At 43.7% G+C, this 24414-nt stretch overlaps 1 protein-coding gene and 1 long non-coding RNA gene across 14 annotated transcripts in view; one reads left to right on the top strand and one right to left on the bottom strand.

The window, feature by feature from the left end:
* The window catches only part of LOC144319572 (uncharacterized), a 40914-nt gene extending 32918 nt beyond the window's left edge, over nt 1-7996 (bottom strand). The window contains exon 1 of one of the 2 annotated variants that reach the window (XR_013385369.1): nt 7125-7996. This is a non-coding gene — a long non-coding RNA (uncharacterized LOC144319572). The remainder of the gene's footprint in view (nt 1-7124) is intronic. The other variant, XR_013385368.1, reaches the window with a different exon arrangement.
* Nucleotides 1-24414, top strand: part of TJP2 (tight junction protein 2) — a 124456-nt gene that overhangs the window by 39486 nt on the left and 60556 nt on the right. For 2 of the 12 annotated variants that reach the window (XM_077907790.1, XM_077907739.1), the window contains exon 1: nt 8644-8793. The exons of 6 other annotated variants lie outside the window; for them this stretch is intronic. In XM_077907790.1, the coding sequence (XP_077763916.1) occupies nt 8734-8793 (60 nt within the window). In that variant the 5' untranslated portion in view covers nt 8644-8733. 4 more of the 12 variants (XM_077907757.1, XM_077907775.1, XM_077907809.1 and 1 more) reach the window with 4 other exon arrangements.

Raw genomic sequence — 24414 nt, 5'->3', positions numbered from 1 at the left:
TCCTGCTTTAGATAGAAAGAGAAATCTAAGCAGAAGCTGGCTCTGTGGTCTAGGCAAGGAAGCGCAAACAAAGGCTCTAGAGCAGAAATGCGCTTGGTGGGGTCTCTCAGGAGCAACAAAGAAAGGCCAGTGTGGCTCCAGGATGTGAGCTTGGAAAGAGACCAGGAGAAGTTGAGTTTGGAGAGGGCAGCAGGTTCAATTCATGTACGACTTGGAGGCTGTTTTTAGCCCAGCTTGTGCTCTAAGACAAAATGCCATCGGCTAGGTGGTTTGAACAACCAGACATTTGTTTCTCACAGTTCTGGGGACTACAGAGATGAAGATCAGGGTGCTGACAGACGTGGCTTTTGGTGGGGGCCCTCCTCCTGGCTTATTGGCAGCTGCCTTCTCCACGTGTCCTCACATGATCTTTCCTAGGAGCATGAGCCTGGAGAGAGATCTCGCTCTTACTCTTTTTTTTTTTCTTTTAAAGATTTATTTATTTATTTGAGAGAGAGGGAGGGGGAGGGGCAATGGGAGAGAATCTTCATGCAGACCCCCCACTGAGTGGGGAGCTAGATGTGGGGCTTGATCCCACCACCCAGAGATCATCATGTAAACCAAAACCAAGAGTCAGATGCCCAACCAATTGAGCCACCCAATGCCCCTTTCTCTTTTTCTTGTATAAGACCACAAATCTCATCATGAGGGTCCAAATCTTATGACCTAATCTAAACCTGACTCTCTGGCAGCCCAGGTGGCTCAGCGGTTTGGCGCTGTCTTCGGCCCAGGGTGTGATCCTGGACACCCGGGATCGAGTCCCACATCGGGCTCCCTGCATGGAGCCTGCTTCTCCCTCTGCTTCTCCCTCTGCCTGTGTCTCTGCCTCTCTCTCTCTGTGTCTCTCATGGATAAATAAATAAAATCTTAAAAAAAAAAAAAAATCTAACTCCCTCCCAGAGGCCCGTCTCCAGATACCAACACTTACCAGCAGATTAGGACTTCAACCCCTTTGTGGGAGGCGGTGGTTAGGGGAAACACAAACATTTAGCCGGTAACAGAGGCTGTGACAAGAAGTCTGGATTGGTGACATTTTGATGGCTTAAAAGGATAGAGGTAGGAGATCTGATTTGCCTCATGAAAAGATCACTCTGGTTGTTGGGGAGGATGGATTGGGAAAGTCAAGGTTGGATAGAGGGAGATAGCAAAGAGGCGAGTCCTAGAGGAAGAGAAACTTTCTAAAATTAAAACATGTAATTAAAAAAAAGTTAATTTATTTGAGAGAGAGATAGAGCCTGTGGGGGAGCATATGAGTGGGGAGTGGGGGAACAGAGGGAGAGGGAGAGAATCTCAAACAGACTCCCCACTGAGCATGGAGACCGACTCAGGGCTCGATATCTTGATCCTGAGATATAACCTGAGCCGAAATCAAGAATCAGACACTTAACTGACTGAGCCAGCCAGGTGCCCCCAAACATGTAATTTTTAATACATTAAAATACTAATCTCTTAATGTTTTATGTATTTATTCAAGATTTTATTCATTTATTCATGAGAGACAGAGAGAGAGAGAGAGGCAGAGGCATAGGCTGAGGGAGAATCAGGCTTCCTATGGGGAGGGAGCTCGATGAGGGACTCGATCCCAGGACCCCGGGATCACGACCTAAGTGATGCTCAACCACTGAGCCACCCAGGTGCCCTGAATCTCTTAATGTCTTAATGTTTTAGAAGTGTCTTTGGAAATTCACTACCAAAGATTCTTTTTTTTTTTTTTTTTTGATAGTCATCACAGAGAGAGAGAGAGAGAGAGAGAGGCAGAGACACAGGCAGAGGGAGAAGCAGGCTCCATGCACCGGGAGCCCGACGTGGGATTTGATCCCCGGTCTCCAGGATCACGCCCTGGGCCAAAGGCAGGCGCTAAACAGCTGCACCACCCAGGGATCCCACTAGCAAAGATTCTTAAGGAGAAGTTAATCTTTACTCTTTAGATGATCTTTTGGGGATAATTATCACGTTGAAGAAATATCCTGTGTTCGTGAACTTTTTTGTTCAATTTTTTTCTGTCAATATCAAACAGAATTTTATTTACTATTATTTATTTATTTATTTTAAAAGATTTTTATTTATTCATGAGAGACACACAGAGAGAGAGGCAGAGACACAGGCAGAGGGAGAAGCAGGCTCCATGCAGGGAGCCCGACACGGGACTCGATTCCAGGACTCCGGGATCATGACCTGAGCCAAAGGAAGACGCTCAACCACTCAGCCACTCAGGCGTCCCTTATTTACTATTTTTAAATTAAAATAGCACTGTAATAAGATCTCACTTTTGTTTAAATTATTTCAGTCCCTGGGGTATTCTTGTAGCTAGCCTTTTATCCATATTTGCACATATGTCTGGAATGTTCACCTTATGTTGAAGCTGTTTATTAGGATTTTAGATGATTTTTACATTTCTTTGTGCTTTTCTGAACTGCTCCGAATGCTTTATAATGAGCATCTTTTTTCTCCCCCCCAAAAAACTCACTGGAATAGAAAATAAACAAAACAGTCTTAACTATGGAACACTATCAATAGTGTTAACACCTCCGTTACCGTGTCCTGAACGGATGGCTATGTGAAAATTGGCATTGTCAAAAAAAAAAAAAAAAAAAAAAAAATTGGCATTGTCCTTGGAGACACTAACATGTAGATACCTGGATGTTTTGTAAAGTGGTAAACTAGAGGCAGCTTTCTGCTCTTCCTGCATAATACTGAGATATGGGAACAATCCTGAAGCCAGGGAATCTGCAAAGTGCTTGTCGGTGAACTAGAAACACAGTGTTTCCAAAGGTAAAGCAAGAGTCTTGAGTTGCCCAGAAGGCTGAGGTGAACCTGAGAGGTTTTCTTGTGGATTATAAATGCAGTCATCTGTTCTTTGCATAATTCTCAAGTGCTGAAGGCTAGTTTAAAAATAATTTGCTTTCTCTGCAATGTGTACAGACCTATGACTGTTACACTTTCAGTGAACTTCGCTGCATTGTATCGGATTTATAGGACCATCATAGATCTGGATGAGGAATCTCAATGAGAAGTCTGTTTTTCTGTGGGGCTTGGGGGTCACATGGGATTATATGGTACTGGGAGCTGTTCCATATACAGGTCTCAGTGCTTTAACTAGAAACTAAGGATTTGGGATACTTAGAGTAGCTAGTCACCCCCCCTCTCAAAGAGGAGTACTTTAACACACTTTGAAAGTAAGCAGGAGGGATCCCTGGGTGGCTCAGCGGTTTGGTGCCTGCCTTTGGCCCAGGGCATGATCCTGGAGTCCCAAGATCGAGTCCCACGTCGGGCTGCCTGCATGAAGCCCGCTTTTCTTTCTCTGCCTCTCTCTATATATCTCTCATTAATAAATAAAATCTTTTAAAAAAATGAAAGTAAGCAGGAGAATACCAAATAAGTAAAAGTGAAGATGTGAAGGGCAGAACAGGACTTTCGATGCTTTTCTCCTGAATGTTAGTTCAGGTGGGTCCTTGTGGACAGAATCTTCTAACTGTACATGCACGTCTGCTGGGATGCCCGTTTGGACTGAGAAGGGTGGGAGAGGCCAGCAGAGAAGAGGCCACCGTAGGGGAGGTGAGGGCAGGCCAGGCCTGTCTCCTGAAAGGGGCCCCTCCCTCGGGCTGAGTGTTAACCGTGGTCTCCGCATGTTAATCATTCCCCACTTGGGCAAGTCTCCTGCCTTACCATCATTTGTTTACTTGGTTCTGTCTTCATCACACTGTGAGCAAGCACCACCCACTCCGCCCCGCCCCAGTATATATCGTCTTTGTCGTTTTTTTTTGTATCTGCCCCAGGGTACATGGGAGGCTTCAGGAAATGTTTGTGGTGGAAAAGTGTCTCTGTGATTGCAGTCAGCCATTCTTTGTACAGGCCAACTACATTGTTCAGTTACCCTGTAAATTTTGCTTTTTTTTTTTTTTAAGTAAAGATTTAATTTATTCATGAGAGACACACAGAGAGAATCAGAGACACAAGCAGAGGGAGAAGCAGGCTCCATGCAGGGAGCCCGATGCAGGACTCGATCCCAGGACCCCAGGATCACAACCTGAGCCGAAGGCAGACACTCAACCACTGAGCCACCCGGGTTCCCCTCTTTTTTTTTTTTTTTTTTTTAAGACTTTACTTCTATATTTTGCGAGAGACACAGAGATAGGAACAGAGATAGTGAGAGAGAGCATGTGAGTGGGGAGGAGAGGGAAAAGCAGGCTCTCCACTTGGGGCTCTATCCCAGGACCCTGAGATCATGACCTGACCCAAAGGCAGATGCTCAACTGACTGAGCCACCCAGGTGTCCCCCTTCTGTAAACTTTTCAATGTCAGATCCCTTTGTTCCCATTTAATGACACTTTATAACTATACTGCAAATATATATGTATATATACCCATATACGTGTCTGTCTATATGTATGTGTGTGTATATGTCTATATGTGAGTATGTGTGTATTTATATATATATACACACATATATATATATATCTCCAAATCTTAACATTCTTGAGGAAATCTGATGAAAAGTATTTATTTATTTATTTTTAAAGATTTTATTTATTTACTCACAGACACAGAGAGAGAGAGGGAGAGAGGCAGAGACACAGGCAGAGGGAGAAGCAGGCTCCATGCAGGGAGCCCGATGTGGGACTCGATCCCGGGTCTCCAGGATCACAGGCTGCAGGCGGCGCCAAACTGCTGCACCACCAGGGCTGCCCTGATGAAAAGTATTTAGCTTATTGCAATTAATTTGAGGTCTTCTGACCAACTTGTTACGAAGATTTTGTACATTGTAATGCATACTGAAAAATACTGAAAACCTGTCCATTACACAAACAATATGGCACAAACAATAACTACGATTTGAAAAGAGAAATACATGAAGCCCCAGCCTGTCACCAAATCATGTTCCCATTTGCTTTCCAATTCATTCATATGTTTTTTCATAATTTCTTCATTGCCATCATTGGGTAGGTAAAATTTGTGTTCTTTTTCATTGGTTATTATATTATTATTCTCATTGCTGGATAGACCTGTAATTTTAAATGACAGCTTGCTAGGCCAATTCAGTGGATCTGCTGTAATTCAGTAGCTGTCTATTTTTGGATATTGTTGGTTTCCATCCTTTGTTACTATAACCTGGCATGAAGTGCCTCACCTACCAGTCAGCCACGGAAGTCTGGCCTCTAGTCTCATCTTTCCAGGGAAACAGCTCTGGCCAAGATGAGCACTGGTCTTCTTGGTGAGCATCTCCTGTTCTCACCTTGACTGACCTCCTCACTGGTGCATGTTGCTGGCAACTCTCCCCTGCCTGAAATTCATTCTTCCTTTGACTTTGTGGATGCTGCCCCAGAGAGGTTTTTCTTCCCTTTCTGACAGTTCCTCTTTGGTCTCTGCTCAGGGGATCTGAGCTTGCCCCCTACATATTGGCATTTCCAGAGATGGGTCCTATCTTTTTTTTTTTTTTTTTTTTTGCCTGTCACAATAAGGGTTATTATGAAAAGAGGCTGGATGGGTCCTATCTTTAATCCTCTGCTGCCTCAATCTACATGGTGTCTCTGAATAGTCTCCCTTCCTCCCCTGACTTTGGCTTTCTTGATACATTGACAATTCTCAAATCTCTTCCTCCATCCCAGAGAGCTCGCTGCCCAAGTACTCATCAATGACTAGTGCCTAGTAGACAATTGAACATCTCCACCTGCATGACCCATAGCCCTTGAAACTCAGTCCTTAACTAAACTCACCATCTTTCCTCCAGCCCCTCCCAAGATCTGCTCCCACTCCTGCATTCTCTGGTAGAGATACCGTCATCTACTCTGCAAGCCAGAAACCCGAGAGTCACCTTAGACTCACTTCCCTCTTCCTTACGTCATTTGTAATCAGGCAGTCAACCAGCCTGCTGATTACACTCCCTTGATTTCTCTAGAAATGGTTCCTTTTTGTCTAACGCTGCCTGATAGCCATGTCATCTATCACCAGCCTTCCCACAAAAAATTGCATTTTTTTTGCTGGTTTTGTCATTCTTACTGACACCCCTCCCCTCACCCCCACCTGGCACATTCATCTTTGCCAATCTAATCCCACTTCTGCTGTGTTCACAGGAGAAGGCAGCCCCTGCCTGCCTGGGCAATCTCCCCTCCTGGCACTGAAGGGCAAGTCTGTGGTCTCTTCATTCCTTATTTCTCCACTTGTATTTAGTCCCTTCACCTGGAAACATTTCCCCCCTCTTTTTGTCTCACAAATTCATTCCTGTATGCAACCTCATGTTTGGAAAGCCTTCCCTAAACCCCATTCCCCTAGTCTGGGTGAAGAACCCCTCCCCCAAGGTCCCCAGAGTACCCTGAGCTTTCCAGGAATCCCAGCACTTAGTTTTTTTACTGAGCGTTTGCTGTAATAGACTGAGCTCCCCAATGTGAGAGCCTAAGTCTTTTATCAGAGGGTCTGGCTTGATAGAAGTGGTTCAGTAATTGTTTGATAGAAGTTCTTTGGAGAGGGCACCTGGATGGATCAGTGGTTGAGAGTCTGCCTTTGGCTCAGGTCCTGATCCCGGGGTCCTGGGGTACAGTCCCATATCAGGCTCCCTGCAGGGAGCCTGCTTCCTCCTCTCCCTATGTCTCCGTGTCTCTCATGAATAAATAAATAAATATCTTAAAAAAAAAAAAAGTTCTTTGGAGAAACACATTCCAGGAGTGGGGTTCAAATGTGCAACCCACATGTGAAAAATATGTACTATTAATTGCTCTTTCAAAAAAGTTGTATTTGTTTGTAACTTCTACCAGCACTGCTAGTGTACTAATCGAGTTATCTTTTTCAACAACTATTTATTGTTAATCTGTGTCAGGCATTGTGTCAGAAGAATAGTATTTCTAGTGTAAGAGTATTTCATTATTTGGAGCAGTGTAGTTCTATAGAACTTTCTGCAATGGTAGAAATATTCTTTATCTGCACTGTCTAGTATGGTAGCCATGAGCTGCGTGTGGCCACTGAGCACTGGAAAGGTGACTAGTATGATGAAGAAACTGATACTGTAATTTCCTCGCATTTTAGTTAATATATTATTTTTATTATTTTTTTGCATTTTAGTTAATTTAAATTAAAATGTATTAAATACCCACCTGTGGGATGTAGTTATTGTATTGGACAGTGCATCTCTAGAGAGAGAAAAAGGAAATCCTTCATCGGATGTGAGTGCTACATTCCAGATTCCTGTCTTCTTTTTTAAATGCTAATGAAAGCTCACATCACTAAGGTGCGACCAGTTCACAAAGGCTATCATGGTTACGTTGGCACTACCTAATTTGGGAAACATTTTTTACATCGCGCTTAGGTCAGGAGGATAAATGCCTCACATCCGGAAGACAACCTAAACGTCCAGGGTCTGGAGACTTGAGGCAGAGGGGGAAATGTTACTCAACAGTGCTTTTTATCCAGAGGCATGCACTTAGCTACCCCAAAGGAGGCCAGAAGCCTAACACTTTCGGAGAGGCATCTGCTGGACTTGTTTTTCCACATAAACTGCCAAACTTGTTTTGATTCGGCAGGAAGTGAAGCAACTTTTCAGAGAGAGAGAGAGAGCCCAGCATCCCAGCATCTGCATCTCATCAGCGGGTCAGGCCAGACCTTTACACCTTTACCTTCCACTTGTGAGCCTAGGCCGAGTTTTGCTTTAAGGGGAAGCAATTTTAAGGGAAGCGCAGGGTGGGGTCCGCAATTTTTTCTCTTACATGGTTGGTTCCCTTAAGGTTTCAAACCCAAAGTTGTATTTTTAGTCCGTGTACCTGTTTTGAGTCTCGGAATCACTTCCGTGTCCCTAAAATAAGGAAGCCTTGCCTTCTCTTGTGCAGTTCTTTGCACACACAACTCTACAAGGAGTAACTGTACTGAGCTGAATTAAATAAATCCTGCTGGATTAGCACGTGTGACCTGCCGGTAGCCTTCTGGAAGCTGCCGATGAGAGAGGCGTTCGAATCTCTTTATTGGAGTGGCTGGAAATGGGCCAAGGAGATACACACCTGGAGTTGACGCTCCTCAGAAGTCGTGGTTTGTTTCGGGCGAGCGTGCGGCGGCCTCGGGGCCGGGGGGCCAGCGGCTGGGCCGGGGCGTGCGGCGCGACGCCGTGCAGGCCTCCAGGCAGCGCACAAAACGTGGGGTTCCCCTCCCCTCCCTTTCGGAAGGGAGCCGCAGGGGCGCCGCCCACCTCCGCAGACAGCGCGGGGGCCGGTGCGGTGCGCACGCGAGCTCCTAGGGGGAGCCCGGGACAGACGGCCCCGCGCGCAGCCGCCCCCCGCCCCCCGCCCCGGGCGCTCCAGGACCCGGACCTGCCGGCCTGTGCGCGCCGCGGAGCGAACCATCGCGCCGCCCGGGGGGGGGGGACGGCGTGGGGGCCGCGGGGCGCTCGGACCTCGGGGCCCCCGCCCTCGCCGCCGCCGCCCCCGCCCGTCCCCCGCCAGGAGTCGCCGGTGCGGCGGCCGGCCGGGGCCCCGCGGATTGGCCTGGGCGGGCCCTCGCCTCCCCCCGGCCGCGCGGGGGTGGTAGCGGCCCATTTGAGAGTTTCCCGGGTCCCGCGGCCGGCGCGGGGGCGGGGGCGGGGGCGGGGGCGGGACAAAGGGGTGGGCCCCGCGGCCCGGCCGCCCCGCAGTCCGCAGCCCCGCGGCCGCGCAGCCCCGGCGTCGGGTCCGAGGACGGATCGGCGGAGCGCGGGCCCGAGCGGGACGTGCGCCCGAGATGCCGGTGCGAGGAGATCGCGGGTTCCCACCCGGGCGGGAGCTGTCAGGCTGGCTCCGCGTAAGTCCCCTCTCGAGTCCGCGCGGCTGCGACGCGGGTCCCGGGGGATGAGCGTGGGAGCGCGTGCTGGGCCTCCTGTTGCTGCTGCTGCTGCCCCACCTGGACGCGGGGCCGAGGGCGGGGGCGGGTAGACTTCACCCGACCGGGTCGTGGCTCATGGCCTCCAGGGCCCCTGGATCCCTTTCTCTCCTCTCTGAAGCCCCTTGGGTTTGAGATGAAGCCTCCGGGACGGTAGGGGACCCTGCCCTGAACTCTGTCCTGGATCTCTGCTACCTTGAAGGCATCTCGTCCTGCCTGTTGTGTAGCCTGCTGCGTGCCTTTGTGTTTTCCTTCTCTGCTTCAAACCACGTATTCTACTTGATGCAAAGTTACAGGCATGTGTGTATGAGACCGACGGACAGCTCTTGGGAGACCAGGAAACTCATTTCCCCTTTGAATCAGCTACTTCTGTAATACAAGTTGTTTTCAGTAGGGACTGGAGATGGGGTTTTGGAAGAAGCCACAAAAAGGGAGTGATGAATGCTTCCTCTCTGGTGTTATCTTACCTGTCACCATTCCCTTTAAGTCTTTATTTGTCAAGTTTCCACTTTTACACAGTAGTTTAAGTTATAAATAATCAGGGTTTTGACTACAGGGTTTTAAACATTCTTGAAATGTGGATGAACTGGGGGAGTGAATACTCCAGGGCTTAGTAATGGAATACAGCCTCCCACCTCTATTTTAGCTTCAGTTCTTAGGCAGCGCTGGTTCCCTGGCAGCTGTCTGGGCTGAGTAATAATGGTTGTGGTTTCCCTGCAGTTCCCAGCAGAGTCTCACCCCATCATAGAAACTGCCCTGTGATTCCACACACCCTCCCTCGCCTTGGGGAATCCTAGCAGAGGGGGAAGGAGGCCCTTTACTTGATGTTTTGGTGGTCTGTGGCCAGGTGTGCCTGCTGACAATCATTTTGGGAGAACCAGACCTGCTTTGTCAGAATCATTCCTTGGAGAGACGGTGTGTGTGTGTGTGGGATGGTGGTGGTGGTGGTGGGGAACATCTACACCCAACCTGGGAAGGAGATGTTTTAAGTGAGGAGTTAGTAAGAGTCATTGAATTTGTAGCAGTTAATATCCTGCCTAAGAATGAAATTTGACTATTCAATAAATTTTCATGAACAAGTTCACTTCAGTGTGGGTAATACAAGCGTTTAAGAGTGTGCCTCTGTTACAGTGTCTTGTTGCGGAAGCACGCAAATAATTGAGAATGACGAGTTCCCATGAGAAATATGGATGGGATGCTGTGGCTTCCCCTCTCCAGGGAGGTGAGAGAAGGTGTGCTTCACTCCAGCAACAGTGGCTTTTGGGGTGGTGTTTCTTGAGCTTTTTCTGAGCTGCTACCAGAGATTGATGAAGGGGGGATTTCTTTCCATAAAATGGGTGCTGCAACTTTTTCATGACCACACACCTGCTAAGCCTTGAATGCCAACAAGAGAACTTGAGATGGAGGGGAAGGTCCTAAAATTCCTGATGTATTAGTGACTTGACTTTCCCTGTGAAAAAGTGAACTGGTTTCCTGTAAATATTTCACCCCACCCCCTACACAGGGAATATTACTATTTTTGAGGCACTGAAATGCCTGAAACCAGTGAATTTTAACATCGCCCCCCCCCCCCCCCTTGGGGAATTCCATTTGCAAGGACTTCTGCCTACATTTGTTTAACTTTTGATCTAATTCTTTGTACATTGACAAAAGGTTACAGCCAGCCATTTATCTTTTGCAAAAGTGCCTGGGAACTCAAGGGAGATGTAAAAATCCCTGCAGTGACTTATGTTTAGAAAGGTTTCTCTTCTGAAGGTATTAAGAGACAGATGAGTTCTTGAAACTAGGCGGGGCCATCTTAGTTCTGTGTTCTGTAGTTGAAAAAGTCATGCAGATTGGGTCTGGGAGTGGCAGGAGGTATGGGTGGCAGGGGTGAGGTTAAGAGGAAGGGTTAGTAATCACTGCTGAAACTTTCAACATACCCTTACCAAGAATATGAGCCATCAGGGAATTCCTTGCCTAATCCCTAAAGCAAATCCCATTAAGAAGCTGTGGCTACAGATTACTTTATCTAGGTTGAGAGCTGACTCTCTATAAAATGCCTCATTGATTAGGTTCTGAGCAGTAATCAGGTGGCCAACAGTTGGTGGCCAGATGGCCTTGGACTAGCCAGCCCTGGTGTTAAAAGGTGTTTACCATTGAAGGTGATTTGGGGTGTAGTAATGTAGGAGAGTGATTGATGCACATGTGTGAGGTGGAAGGGGGAGGGTTGGCCGGGCGCAGAATGATTATCTCAGGTGTTTTACTGAGTTAGTTTCTTGGTCCTAAATCCAAGGGTTGGAGTCAAAAACATAGACTCAGAGGTCAGACTTAACACATATTTTGGGGGTTAGAAACTCTAGAGTTAAGTGAACTTTTCAAGATTTAAAAAGAAGTCTTCCCTAAAACTATTTATGGCCTACTTCACCTCCTCAGTATTTTTTTTTTTTTTTTTTTTAGTAATTTTTATGATGACTCTTGTTAGCAGAAGCCCATGTAGCTCCCAAATTTATGAGAGTCTAAGGTGGTATTACCATTAAAATTTTTTTTAAAGGTCATGTAACAGCAGTGGAAAAATGTTTTCAGGCATTCAGTCGTAACATTAAGTACTGGGAATAGCTAGTTCCAGGTCTGAAGGGTACCTGGGAAATACAGCTGGCTAAGCTCGTACACCGCCTACATTATTGCACACGAGGCAGAGCCTGGAGTTGGAAAGTATTATTTTTTCAGCTTGGTTAAGAAATGCACTTAACTTGGCCTCTCACTTCTAGAGCCCAGGCAGGCCTGGGGAAGCCTTCCTATGACGGTGACAGTTTCAATCTGTTTTGAAGGGGTCTAGAGCTTCTATCATCCAGCCAGCCACTCTATCCAAAGCATCATCAGCCTTGATAACCTGTGAGCTCAGAAGAGAGACTAAAGATTGTTGTATTGAAGAAATACCTAATATGTTATTAATAAGCTTTTTTTCTGCCACTGCCCCAAATAGTGTTTTTTGGGCACTTTTTTTTTGCTCTTCCCCAAACAGTGTTTTCTAAAGTGTGCTACACAGACAGACTCATGGGTGGGGTGGCACATTATTTTTCAGTTACTGTGCATGAATATTGTACTTCAAGGATAAAAAATATAAAGCTGGCTACCAAATTCACTTATTTCGGTTGCTTAGAGTGAAGTACAAGAACTATTAAGTAAAACAACAAGTCTGATGTAAGAATAATAAATTATGGGGATGAGTGGTATGAGAATAAGGCAAAAACTGTAAATGTGGCCCTTGAAATTTGAGACTTGGTAACACTGTTTAAAATATGAATGTGATGTTTTAGTTACGGAGGGCTGTGTCTGTCTTGACCACACCTTCAGGAATGGCCCTGAGAAGCCAGTAAAGTTGAATTTGACAGACTTTGTGTCTTAACATGTATACTTTGCTCTTGTCTATCCAGCTGTCTTATCTTTTATTGGAGACAGTGTATTTGTGAAGCAATTTGATGCCTTGCTTAATTCTTATTCCTTTCTCTGCTTCCCACAAGACACTCTGCAGATTTTATTTATTTTATTTTTAAAATATTTTATTTATTTATTCATGAGAGACACACAGAAACACAGCAGAGGGAGAAGCAGGCTCCCTGCGGGGAGTCCGAGGACCTGGATCTCAGGGCCCTGGGATCACGACCTGAGCCAAAGGCAGACCCTCAACCACTGAGCCACTCTGATGTCCCGACTCTGCAATTTTTAAAAAAAATTTTTATTTATTTATGATAGGCACACAGTGAGAGAGAGAGAGAGGCAGAGACACAGGCAGAGGGAGAAGCAGGCTCCATGCACCGGGAGTCCGACGTGGGATTCGATCCTGGATCTCCAGGATCGCGCCCTGGGCCAAAGGCAGGCGCCAAACCGCTGTGCCACCCAGGGATCCCCCGACTCTGCAATTTTGAAGTCTGTTGGTGTGACATCTGTGATAGGTTGGACTGAAAATGGAGGAAATACTTGGGCTCTGCAACAGGGACATCGCTGTGCTCTGGAGCACAGCTTGCTTTCCTGATCCAGCAATGCCAAAGGCAACAGAGAACCAAATAGCCTCACGTGTAAATGCATTTAATTTTTTATTATTTTTTAAAGGTTTAATTTTTTAAGTTATCTCTACAACCAACATGGGTCTTAAACTCAAAACCCCGGGCAGCCTGGGTGGCTCAGCGGTTTAGTGCCACCTTCAGCCCGGGGCGTGATCCTGGAGACCTGGGATCGAGTCCCACGTTGGGCTCCCTGCATGAAGCCTGCTTCTCCTTCTGCCCGTGTCTGCCTCTCTCTTTCTGTGTCTCTCATGAATAAATAAATAAAATCTTAAAAAAAGAAAACCCTCAAAACCCCGAGATCAAGAGTTGCACACTTCAGCAACTGAGCAAGCCAGGCGCCCTAAAATGGATTTAATTTTTTAGAAACGTACCTTATGTTGGTCTTTGAAGTAGGCTCTGGCAAGGATGGTAGTAGGAATTGAAAGTCTTGAGGTTAAAAAAAAAAGTAACCCTAAAAAAAAAAAAAAAAAGTAACCCTGCCTTGACCTAGAAAAAAATGAGCAATTGAAGTTCATGGTCATGGTAGGTAAATAAAACCAGAATAGAAAACACTTTGTTTCAGTCACCAAAATACTTAATCATGTGTGTGCATGCACACCTTTTACGTGAACTACTTAGCCTTCAATTAGGAACTTGTACTTTAGTCATTTTAAATCTACGCAGATATTTGTTTAGTGCCTCTGCCAGATAGTTACAGTTAAATCAGGTCTTTTTTTTTTTTTTTTTTTTTTTAAATCAGGTCTTTAATCTTAAAAACATAACACATTCTTTCTTAATCACTTATCCATCTTGCCCTTTTTTCTTTTTATTAAGCGAACTCTATCTCACAAGGTGGGGCTCGAGCTCACGACCCCAAGATCAATAGTTAGATGCCTACCCCCTGAGCCAACTGGGTGCTCCCATATCTTTTTTTTTTTTTTTTTTAATTTTTATTTATTTATGATAGTCACACAGAGAGAGAGAGGCAGAGACACAGGCAGAGGGAGAAGCAGGCTCCATGCACTGGGAGCCCGACATGGGATTCGATCCCGGGTCTCCAGGATCGTGCCCTGGGCCAAAGGCAGGCGCCAAACTACTGCGCCACCCAGGGATCCCCTATATCTTTTACATTTTTAGATCATAGCAATATGCGTGTTTGTAATAATGTTTATTTTAACTTTCAGACTAATATTTCCTAATTATAATATTCACAACTTATAGTTTGCTTCTGTTTGTCCTTTCCCAACATTGCACACGTGTGTGTGTGTGTGTGTGAGAGAGAGAGAGAGAGAGATTTAGGGGGTGGTAGGAATGTTAGGAGTTAGGAGTGGTGAAAGCATACACTTCAGAAATCTTTTGTGAGGGACACCTGGGTGGCTCATTGGTTGAGCTTCTGCCTTTGGCTCAAGGCATGATCTTGGGGTCCTGGGATCGAGTCCTGCATCCGGCTCCCTGCATGGAGCCTGCTTCTCTCTCTGCCTATGTCTCTCTCTCTCTGTGTCTCTCATGAATAAATAAAATCTTTAAAAAAATATTTTGTGAATAAAATATTTGTACTTAAGAAGCTGGACTGACCAAAAAAAAATTCAAATGAAACCATTAATTATGGCGAAGATCTCATGTCCTGTCCTTGAATACAAATGTTTTCTAAATTTTACCTATATGCATATATAAAGATGGACTTCAGAATTAATTAATTAATAGGGAGATTATTATTTTCTGTTGTAGATTTTAATCAGCTACATGAATATATACATTATGTTCACAAGAAAAAAATGGCATCATCTTTTGAAACCTTAATTACAGTATGCCTCATCTGATAAACACTCTCTATGAGACTAAATACATAGTTATATATTTATAGTTAGTGACAAGCCAGAGGCATTGGGAGGGGGATATAAATAATATATTTTGAGACAGTTATTAGGATAGTCTTCCTGGTAGGTAACAGTTATTAGACTGTAATTAGCAGATAATGATTAACGTCCAGTTATATCTTTGCCATTGTATTAAAGAAAAGCTTTGGTAGAGATGAGAGAACACTGCAGATACTCTTGTCATTCTAGTTGAAGGTGAACAGGGGGAAATAATGCTTTCTGATCATCAGTAGGAATAAATGAACTTTTCTTTTTTTCTTTTTTTTAAGGATTTATTTTTATTTATTTATGATAGACATAGAGAGAGAGAGAGGCAGAGACACAGGCAGAGGGAGAAGCAGGCTGCATGCCGGGAGCCCGACGCGGGACTCGATCCCGGGACTCCAGGATAGCGCCCTGGGCCAAAGGCAGGTGCTAAACCGCTGAGCCACCCAGGGATCCCCATAAATGAACTTTTCTTAGAATTGTAGCTTCTAAGATGTTTGTTCCTCTGAGGAGGATATATGGTCTGATACGGCTTTCTTGAGAACCACCTTTTTTTTTAAGAGAGAGAGTGTGGGGGTGGGGCAGAGGCAAAGAGAGAGGGAGAAGCAGACTCCCCACTGAGCAGGGAGCCCAACGTGGGGCTTGATCCCAGGACCCTGAGATCATGACCCAAGCCCAAAGGCAGATACTTAACCTACTAAGCCACCAAGGCTCCCTGAGAACTGTTTTTTGAGAGCCATTTATTGTCACAGCAATAAAGGAAATGTTCCAAGTTCTAGGTTGTGAGGTTCTTTTTTGCCTTACGCAGTCAAGCACACCTGAGACCCTAAGTCTGTGTGGGAAGGAGGATAGTGTATGCTCTGAGAGGCAGCCAGCTCATTCTCAGTCCATGAGAAACTGCTTGTAAATATTATCTGGCAAAAGCAGAATGAAATTATTTTAGGGAATTAATTAGTAAAATTAACCATTTCTGTTTTTGAAAAAGAATGACTTGTTTAGAAGGAACGTCCCTGTGAGCTCATTTTTAGAAGCCTGGTTCCTTCCTTACCCTTCTTCACTCAGCTGAATCAGTTTCCTTCTTGCCTGTGATTGGCTGGTGTGCACATGCCAGTATTTATTAGAGCCCTTATCATGTCTGCTCCATGCCAGTCACTTCCCGTCTGCCTGAGCCCCTCCTTGGTCTGAGTCATCTGGGTAACCCCAGCAGCTTATAGGACACCAAACATATCCACCAAATTTGCCACACTGAACTGACTGGATCTGGGGAAGGCTTTTGTTGCATAAACCAGTAAGAATTGAAGACTCAGTGGGAACTCAGAAGAGTGGATTCCTGACATTTATATAGTGAGTGGATGGATTGTCTGTGAGTAAGAAAAAAACTGTAGATGTATATACGTCTGGACCTTCTCTGTAGTGGTATATAAGCTGTACTAATTAGCTGGGTGACTGCGGCTAAGGCATGTAAATCTAAGTTTCTTTATAGGGAAATGAGTAGTTGTATTTAAAGTCTGAAGTCTTCTCCAGTGCTTAAGGTTCTAAGTGGGTATAAAGCCTGGAGAACATTCTAAATAATTTCTCATGGTTCTTGTTATCTTAAAGTATTTTCATGCTCCTTAAAACACTTGTGTTGTTTTCTTTCTGGTTTTTTCTTTTAAGAAAAGGTCCAGTGGATTTTCTCTGAAAGATATTTTTCTGAAGGACGAACTGAGAACCCAAGAATGGCAGTAGTTTAGCTCATGAAGTGCTAGAAAGATCTATTATTCAGTTGCAGCTTAAATAATGTACCACCACACCATGTGCTGTATTCTCTTCCTTGCTCTGCAGCCCAAGCCAATATCTGCAGTTATCCTGCATTGCTTCTTGAGGATCATTCTTTTCTTTCTTCTTCCCCTCCACTCTTCCCATTAAGAGCTGCATACTGGGAGTCTCCAATTCCCCCTTCTTTTTCTGTGGGCTTCTCTTACAGGGGCCACATTGCCTCTAGCAGGAGGAAGGTAAGGCAGGCCTGGAGCTGGGAGCCTATTCTGGTTTGTTCTTCACAAATGCGCTGAAGATGAGCTACCTGGTTACTGCTGTAGGCTCTCGTTGTTCACCAACTAACACAAAATCACTCACTGTTGCTCGAGTTTAGGCATCACTTTAGGCACTTCTGAGGTTTTCAGCATAACTTGAGGCAGAACACTTTGCCTACCCTGGGCTGGTCTGTTTAGTGTCTGCATGAGTTTTAAGAGGGGAGAGAGATTTGTGGCATCTTCAACACTCATTGAGATTTTCCAGAAAGGGAACTGGAAACATTTGTGCTTTTCCTACTGGTGTTATTATTGGAGTCTAAAAACAGGCAAGCGGCAACACACTGAAGTGAAGAGGCACGGGGTTCATCTTGAATACCGGTGGCCTTCTTTCTAACAGACCTGAATTTGAATTTTAATTAAAGGTCTGGGAGAAATATTTCTCATACTGCTTAAGTGCACAGTTTGCAGATGTTTTTACCCAAATCAGGAAGAGGCAGGAAAGGTGGACTCAATTTACCAAAGAACTGAGGTTAAAAAAATGTGCAGGAAAGCAGAAAAATTTTCCCATAGAAACAGTGGGTGGTATCCAGGGTCTATCCTTGCAACCTTGTTTATTCATAATGAAGCTTTTTTAATATTTTTGTTTTTCTGGTGTTTTGTTGAAGTATAATTTACATACAGTAATATGCATAGATCTCAAGGGGACAGCTTGATAAATTTGTTTTTGTTGTGGTAAAGCACATAAGATCCACCATTTTAACCATTTTAAAGTATACAGTTCAGTGGCATTTAGTACATCCACAGTATCGTGCAGATACCACTATCTGGTTCCAGAGCTGGATGAATGCTTACATGAATGTATTCACCTGTGTGATTACCACCTAGATAAAAAAAAAAAACAAGACTTTCCATCACTCTAGAAGCTTCTCTCGCCACTTTTTCCTTCTGTTACTACCTTACCCTGGAGGGAAACTCTCTTCTGACTTCTCTCACCATGGGATAGTTTTCTTGACTTGGAGAGAATCTATATAAATGAAGTCAACATTTTGTGTCTGGCTTCTTTTGCTCAACATAACTTCTCTGAGATTCATCCATATTGTTATGTGATTCAGTAGTTCTTGTTTGTTGCTGAGTAGTATTCCATTTATATGAGTTCACCACAGTTTGTTTATCCATTCTTCTGCTGATGGATATTTACATCGTTGTCAAGGTTTGTTTGTGTTTTCTCCTATCATGATTAAAGCTGCTAGGGAAACCACCTACACCTTGCTTTGTGGACTTATGCACTCATTTCTTTTATCTCAATTCCTAGGAGTAGAAATGCTGGATCATATGCTGGGGATATGTTTAACTTTCATTCTGTAACTCTGAAGTCAGGCAGACCTGAGTGTGAATTCCTTTGTCCTGCCACTTGCTTGTTCTACCTCAGGCAGTTTACTTTTTTCATGTTCAGTTTTTCTCAGCTGTGAAATAGGCTCTGTGTACCTGACTAGTCAAGGGGCAGTGAAGAGGAGAGACAACATTTTAGTTCTTTTAAGGAGAAATGCATTTAGAGGAGAGCATTAAGTGCCTACATTAAGAGCATTAAGTGCCACTGGCTTTAGTACTTGCCCCCCAGAAAGTCAGAAAGCTGCTGTGGCCCAGAGCCAGGACCTTGCAAACCCTCTGCCACCTTCTCAGCCTGTGCAGCTCAGAGGTGGCTGAAATGATAGGGAATTTAGTGACAGCTGCAGAGCTCAGGTCTGGCAAATCTACTTTTGCCCCGAGACTGCTGCTATAGGAAAAAAGGAAACAATGGCATCTGCTTTCCTGCCTCCTTCTAGATCTTAAACAAGTGCACTGTGTTGGCCAAAGGTTGGGGGGTTTCTGGCTGCTTGGGAGTACAGGAAGATGGGTGCCAGCCAACCAGAAATGGAATAGATGCCTCTGAGGGTTGCACTGGCAACCTAAATGGCAGTGGTTGTAACTTATTAGCGTTCTCATTATTACAGAAGAACATGATGTCCAAGGAGTCCTAAGACCGCTTTCTGTCACACACATTCAGAATCTGTCTTTTGACTTTATAGTCACCTGCTGGAGGATGGATGCTGCTCTAAGACCTACCTGTCACATTAATTATTTCTCTGAAGGGCCTCAGCTTCTTTGGCAACTAATCTGTGATTCTAGGTACTTTTCTTTATGAATAAGCTTGAGAAATTATAATTTGCAAGCTTACCTATTAATGTAGAAACTGAAAGGTGACTTAATTCTAAGAACAGCTGTTTTGATGTATACTTTATGAAACTTGAGTGTTTTCTTTTTGAATTCTTTCTGACTTGTTAGTTTTTAATAAACAAAAAGATGATATATAAATCTTGTTGATAGGGACAACTGGGTGGCTCAGTGGTTGAGTGTCTGCCTTTGGCTTGGGGCGTGATCCCGGGGTCCAATGATTGAGTCCTGCATAGGGCTCCCTGCATGGAGCCTGCTTCTCCCTCTGCCTGTGTTTTTGCCTCTCTCTCTGTCTGTCATGGATAAATAAATAAAATCTTTAAAAAAAAAATCCTGTTGATAAGATAGGCTAAAAAGGATATTCCCTTTTTGGGTCTTTAACTGCCTTTGTCTTTTGACAAATGAAATGGAAAGAAACTACATTTTTATCCTATTTGGTGCCTAGAATCTCATGCTTACAGCACACTACCAAAACACTGGACAATAGTGACTGCCCTATTTCTAGCTTCTATTATGAAATGTGGGCTACACTGTATTGCTCTTTAGACATTTAAACATCTTGAATCAATTGAATCAATTTTTTACTTCCTAGGGACCTTACTATTATTGCTTTGAGGTGAGTTGACCAAGTGATTTATTGATTAACATTTTATTTTAAGCTTCTATCTCTAGTGCTACTCCGGAAGGCTCTTTGCAGAAAAATCTGAAGCAATAGGAATGCAAATATTTTAAGTGCCAAGATAAGCGTGACCAGTGAAACTTCATTTCAGCCACTGGTGTAGTAGTTAGAGTGAGCTGGTTCTTTGCAAAGCTGCTTAAATTTTATTGTGCTAGAAATATATTGACAGAATCCCATTTTATCTCTTTTTAGCCAGACTTACCCAGTCGGCCAGGGCTAACAATGGATGTCCAAACAGTTTACAGTGGTTAATACAATGGACAAAGGGTTTCACTGTTTGGAGAGTGGAAAAGAGAGCTGATGGGGAGCTTCTTAAGGGCACTGACCTAATTCACTCCTTCAACAAAAATGATATAAATATATATGTATTTTGATCCAGGTGTCTATAAATATTTCACCTAGTAATATTACAGCTTCAGGAAGGGCCGTGTGGTGCTTTGTATATTTTGTTAAGTACAGCCTTTATTTTTATTTGCCAGTGGCCTTTAGATTTTTTCAGTGAGTCAAGTTCTGGAATGAGCTGATATTCCACAAAAGTTAGGGAATTAAGAAAGGCAGCTGCAATCACATGTCACCCTCGTCAATCCTGAAACCTCCTCACATTCAGGAATTTTAGTCATGTACTTTTTAAAGATAAACTTTTCTGTGAGCCTTTTTTCCATAAAATGTGGAGAAACAACTGAGTTAAAAATTTAGTTCAGGCATTGCTAAATTTCTGAGTATCGTATTTATGATTTATTTTGTTCAGAAAACGTAAATTGCCAATGCTTTTACCATTTATTACCATGAAATATTTGCAGCCAGCATGTACTGCTTCAAAGAATATCTCTCACCTATTAATAGAACAGGAGCAAAGGAGAGCACACACGTCACTATGGGGTAAAAAAGTTCATTGGGCTTACTTTTAAGTTTCAAGTAATAATTGCATTGTTGTTCTAAGTGGTCTTTGAGTATGACTGGATGATTAAATATAAATGTTGACCTGATTGGATTATATCCCAGCTGTGAACTGTCCTGAAAAAACTGCAGTAACCTATCACTTCGGACAGTTACCAGACTTGTTCTTTTGGCTTTATATTTGGGATAATGATTTATGCAGTGAAGTACTGTAGAAACTGGGGTGCTGTCATGTCTGTCTATCCTTCATCTGTTTCACCTTGGCTAAATTGGCTCTATTTGTATACCTGCTACATGGATAGTCCATGATCTTCACAGGAAGTAAGTAACAAGCTTTTTGATTGCGATGAGCTTAATCAGAATGAATGCTTGGAAACGGTGAACTGCAGAAAAGGTCCTCCATTAGATCTAATCTAAACTAAGGTGCATATGTTTATCTTTTCAGAAGAGCAGGGTGTTTTCATGGGGGCCTGTGTTCAGCTGACTGTTGGGAGGGCTGTCAGTTTCAGTGTTGGGGGATGGTTATGAGTTCTTGAGAGCAGGTCTTAGATCTTTGCTTTCCTAGTCCAGACATAGCATAGTTGTTCAGGCAGTGGAGGAAGGTGAAAGGAAGACCGAGGGGCAGGTAAGTCACAAAGGACTGAAGTGGGATCTGCATGGGTGTGTGTTTTCTCCCTTTTCTTACTATATTCCCAGTCCAGCAAAAAAGTTTGGAGACTGGTGGAAACAGCAACATTCCATCATTGGAGGAACAAATCTAAAATATGCATTCGTAAAGCTTGTAGAGCAGCTCTGAGACTGTGTCCTTGATTTCTACCACTTAGGTGTGCTGGGGGCAGGCTCACCCTGCTCAGTGGCCAGGTGTGCAGCAGAACTTCCACTGTTTGTGAAAAATGCCTAGTCGTGAGGAAGCCCAGGACACTGAGCGAGATGCTGTGGGTTTTACTCTGTACTGTGGGAGTTCTAACTTTCCTGTAGCGAAGTGAAAGAAGGAGGCATTTACAGATGGAGTGTTAGACCCTTGGTGCAGATCTCACTGACTGATGCCTACCACTTGGGTGTAGGTGTTAAAACTGGATTTGATAGGGTGAGGAAACTGGCTCAGAAATGTTAAGTAATTTGCCCCGTGTCACACAGCTTGTGTGGTAGGCAGGGCTTCTGAGTCCACCTGACTAATTCGAAACGGGTAGGTTCTTCGAACTCCACTGGCCTTTGCTTTTCAGAATCAGATGGGTAAAGATATAATAGGAGAAGGCTCTCTGTTGATTTTTAGGAATTTAAACATTATCACTGAAAGTGTATGCAAGTTTTTCTCTCCAGGAAATCATTAGTAGCAATATTATATAAATTATTATTGTTGTTATTATTAGTATTATTTTAGAGAGAGCGTCTGTATGGGCGAAGGGGGGAGGCAGGCTGAGGGAGAGGATGGGAAATAATCTCAAGCCCAACACTGGGCTCAATGCAGGGCTTGATCCTTCCACCCTGAGATCATGACCTGAGCTGGAACGAGTCGGATGCTTAAGCAACTGAGCCACCAAGGTGCTCCACAATAATATATTAATGTTTTTAAGAGGTATTTTCATTTTTCAATGAGTTGTTTGTCTTTATTATTGTATATAGGATCTCAAAGACTCTAAGATGAGTAAGACACAGATTTATGGGGAAGTAGATTATATAAACAACTAGCTAAATCACAATTTATTATAGAAATACTAAGAATATGTCTTGTCCATGAGAGTCTTTCTTCAGGTCTACACAACCTCTGGTTAGAAATGACTGTTATCCCATCAACTCCTCCCCAATCATCCACCTGCCCAAACCCCCCACAATTGTTGTTAATATGAAGAAAAACTTGTGGCTAAAAAGCACATGGGTTGTGGAATCAGAACATCTTAGACTTGCTGTGTTTGGGAAGTTGGCTGTTTAAAGGGTCAGAATTCTATCACAAGTTGCCTGAGGATCAAAGTACATCTTTTAAAACACCACATACCTCCCAAGAAGTTTAGGCTACCAGATACTCACACTTTTGTGTGAAATGGAAAGTAAGCCTTCTTTTAATATGTAGTCAAGACCATATGATAGATATAGTGAAAATTTTGATTGAGGATCAAGATAGAGTTGGAATTTTGGAGTTAGAGCATTTTGTTGGTGGAGTAGATGTTATGGAGTGCCATGTGTTCACCCTTGGGCAGGTTGGGATAGGAGGATGTTGAAAACAGCAAACAGCCCAAGGGGTAGAAAGAGCTGGGAAAGCTCCAAATACAGACATTGTTTCTTTACAGTTTCCCCCTGGAATCCTGTTAAGGGTGCCTTTTCTCTTCCTTACTGTCTCACTACACAGCTGTCTTCCCCCAGGATCCAGAACTGATGAGTTAGATGAGCATGCGTGGGCAGTCTGTTAAAGCTGACATTATTTGAAATGTTGATTCTTAGGGATGCTTGGGTGGCTCAGTGGTTGAGCATCTAACTTTGGCTCTGGGTGTGATCCTGGGGTCCTGGGATTGAGTCCCACATTGGATTCCCTGCATGGAGCCTGCTTCTCCCTCTGCCTAGGTCTCTGCCTCTCTCTGGCTCTTTCATGAATAAATAAAATCTTAAAAAAAAAAAGAAATGTTGGTTCTTGGTCCTAGGCTCAGCCACAACAAATGCTGGCTATATAGTTCTGACCAGATTGTAAGTCGAACCAAACTTCAGGGTGGACAGTGGAAACTTCTAGTGTTTATACCCCTCTTTCTCTCTCTCTCTTTTTTTTAAAGATTTTATTTACTTATTCATGAGAGACACAGAGAGGCAGAGACAGGAGAAGCAGGCTCTATGCAGGGAGCCTGATGTGAGACTCCATCTTGGGACTCCGGGATCATGCCCTGAGCCAAAGGCAGATGCTCAACTGCTGAGCCACCCAGGCATCCCTATATCTCTCTTTTTAAAACATTACTCTTAAAGCCCCATTTGGTGTTGTGGGTGCCATATCCTAATCTCTCTGTGAGGGTGCACAGAGAACATTCCGGCTTGAAATCAGGAACCAAGGTTTTTATTTCTCATTGTCTAACACAGTTCTTCACAAAGTGTCTTGCCCAATGTGGATAATACTAACACATATAGTTAATGATCTACTTTGAGGATTATCTGAAGCAAGATTTTGATGTCAGGCCAGCTTCCTGTGTGGTGTGTGATTAGAAATTGTGAACAAGTTCAGAATTTAGCTTAGGTAAATTATAACCAGTAAGTTCTGTTGCTACCAAAACCAAGTGTAGTTCATTTTCAGTTGACCTAACTTTTGAGTTATGTTCGCACTCAGAACTTACTCCTTATTATTTAAAAAACAAAAAAAAGTAAAAAAGTAAACGAGCAAACAGAACAGGATTATCCCCAAACAGTGACTGGATCCTAAGAGCAGTTCTAAAGTTTATTTAGGATTATAGTGAAAACCAAAGTGAAGGAAAAGCACAAATCAAGAAGTGTGTGCACTTCCTTCGGTACTGGTGTGAGCAACTTCCAGGTAAAGACAGTGTCTTGGTCAATAGACACCTGCCACATCAGTAGGCCGTTACTAAATTTTGCATGAGTTTAGACTAGACTAATCAACTGCCTGTTTGGTTGGTTGTCTTTTTGTTTTTATTTTTCCCTGCTTACTAGCAAATAATTGTTCTTACCTTTTTAAATGGGTACATTTTAAATTAGTTATGTAAATGTTTATGTAATATCTTCTGCCTCCAAAGCCTAAAAAATATACTATGTGGCCTTTTATTTTTATTTATTTTTTTAAAGTTTCTCTCTTTTTTTAAATTTTTATTTATTTATGATAGTCACCCACACATTGAGAGAGAGAGAGAGAGAGAGAGAGAGGCAGAGAC

This window comes from Canis aureus, chromosome 1 (genome assembly GCF_053574225.1).
Source record: "Canis aureus isolate CA01 chromosome 1, VMU_Caureus_v.1.0, whole genome shotgun sequence".
Lineage (NCBI taxonomy): Eukaryota > Metazoa > Chordata > Mammalia > Carnivora > Canidae > Canis > Canis aureus.
This window is presented reverse-complemented; position numbering and strand designations above follow the sequence as displayed.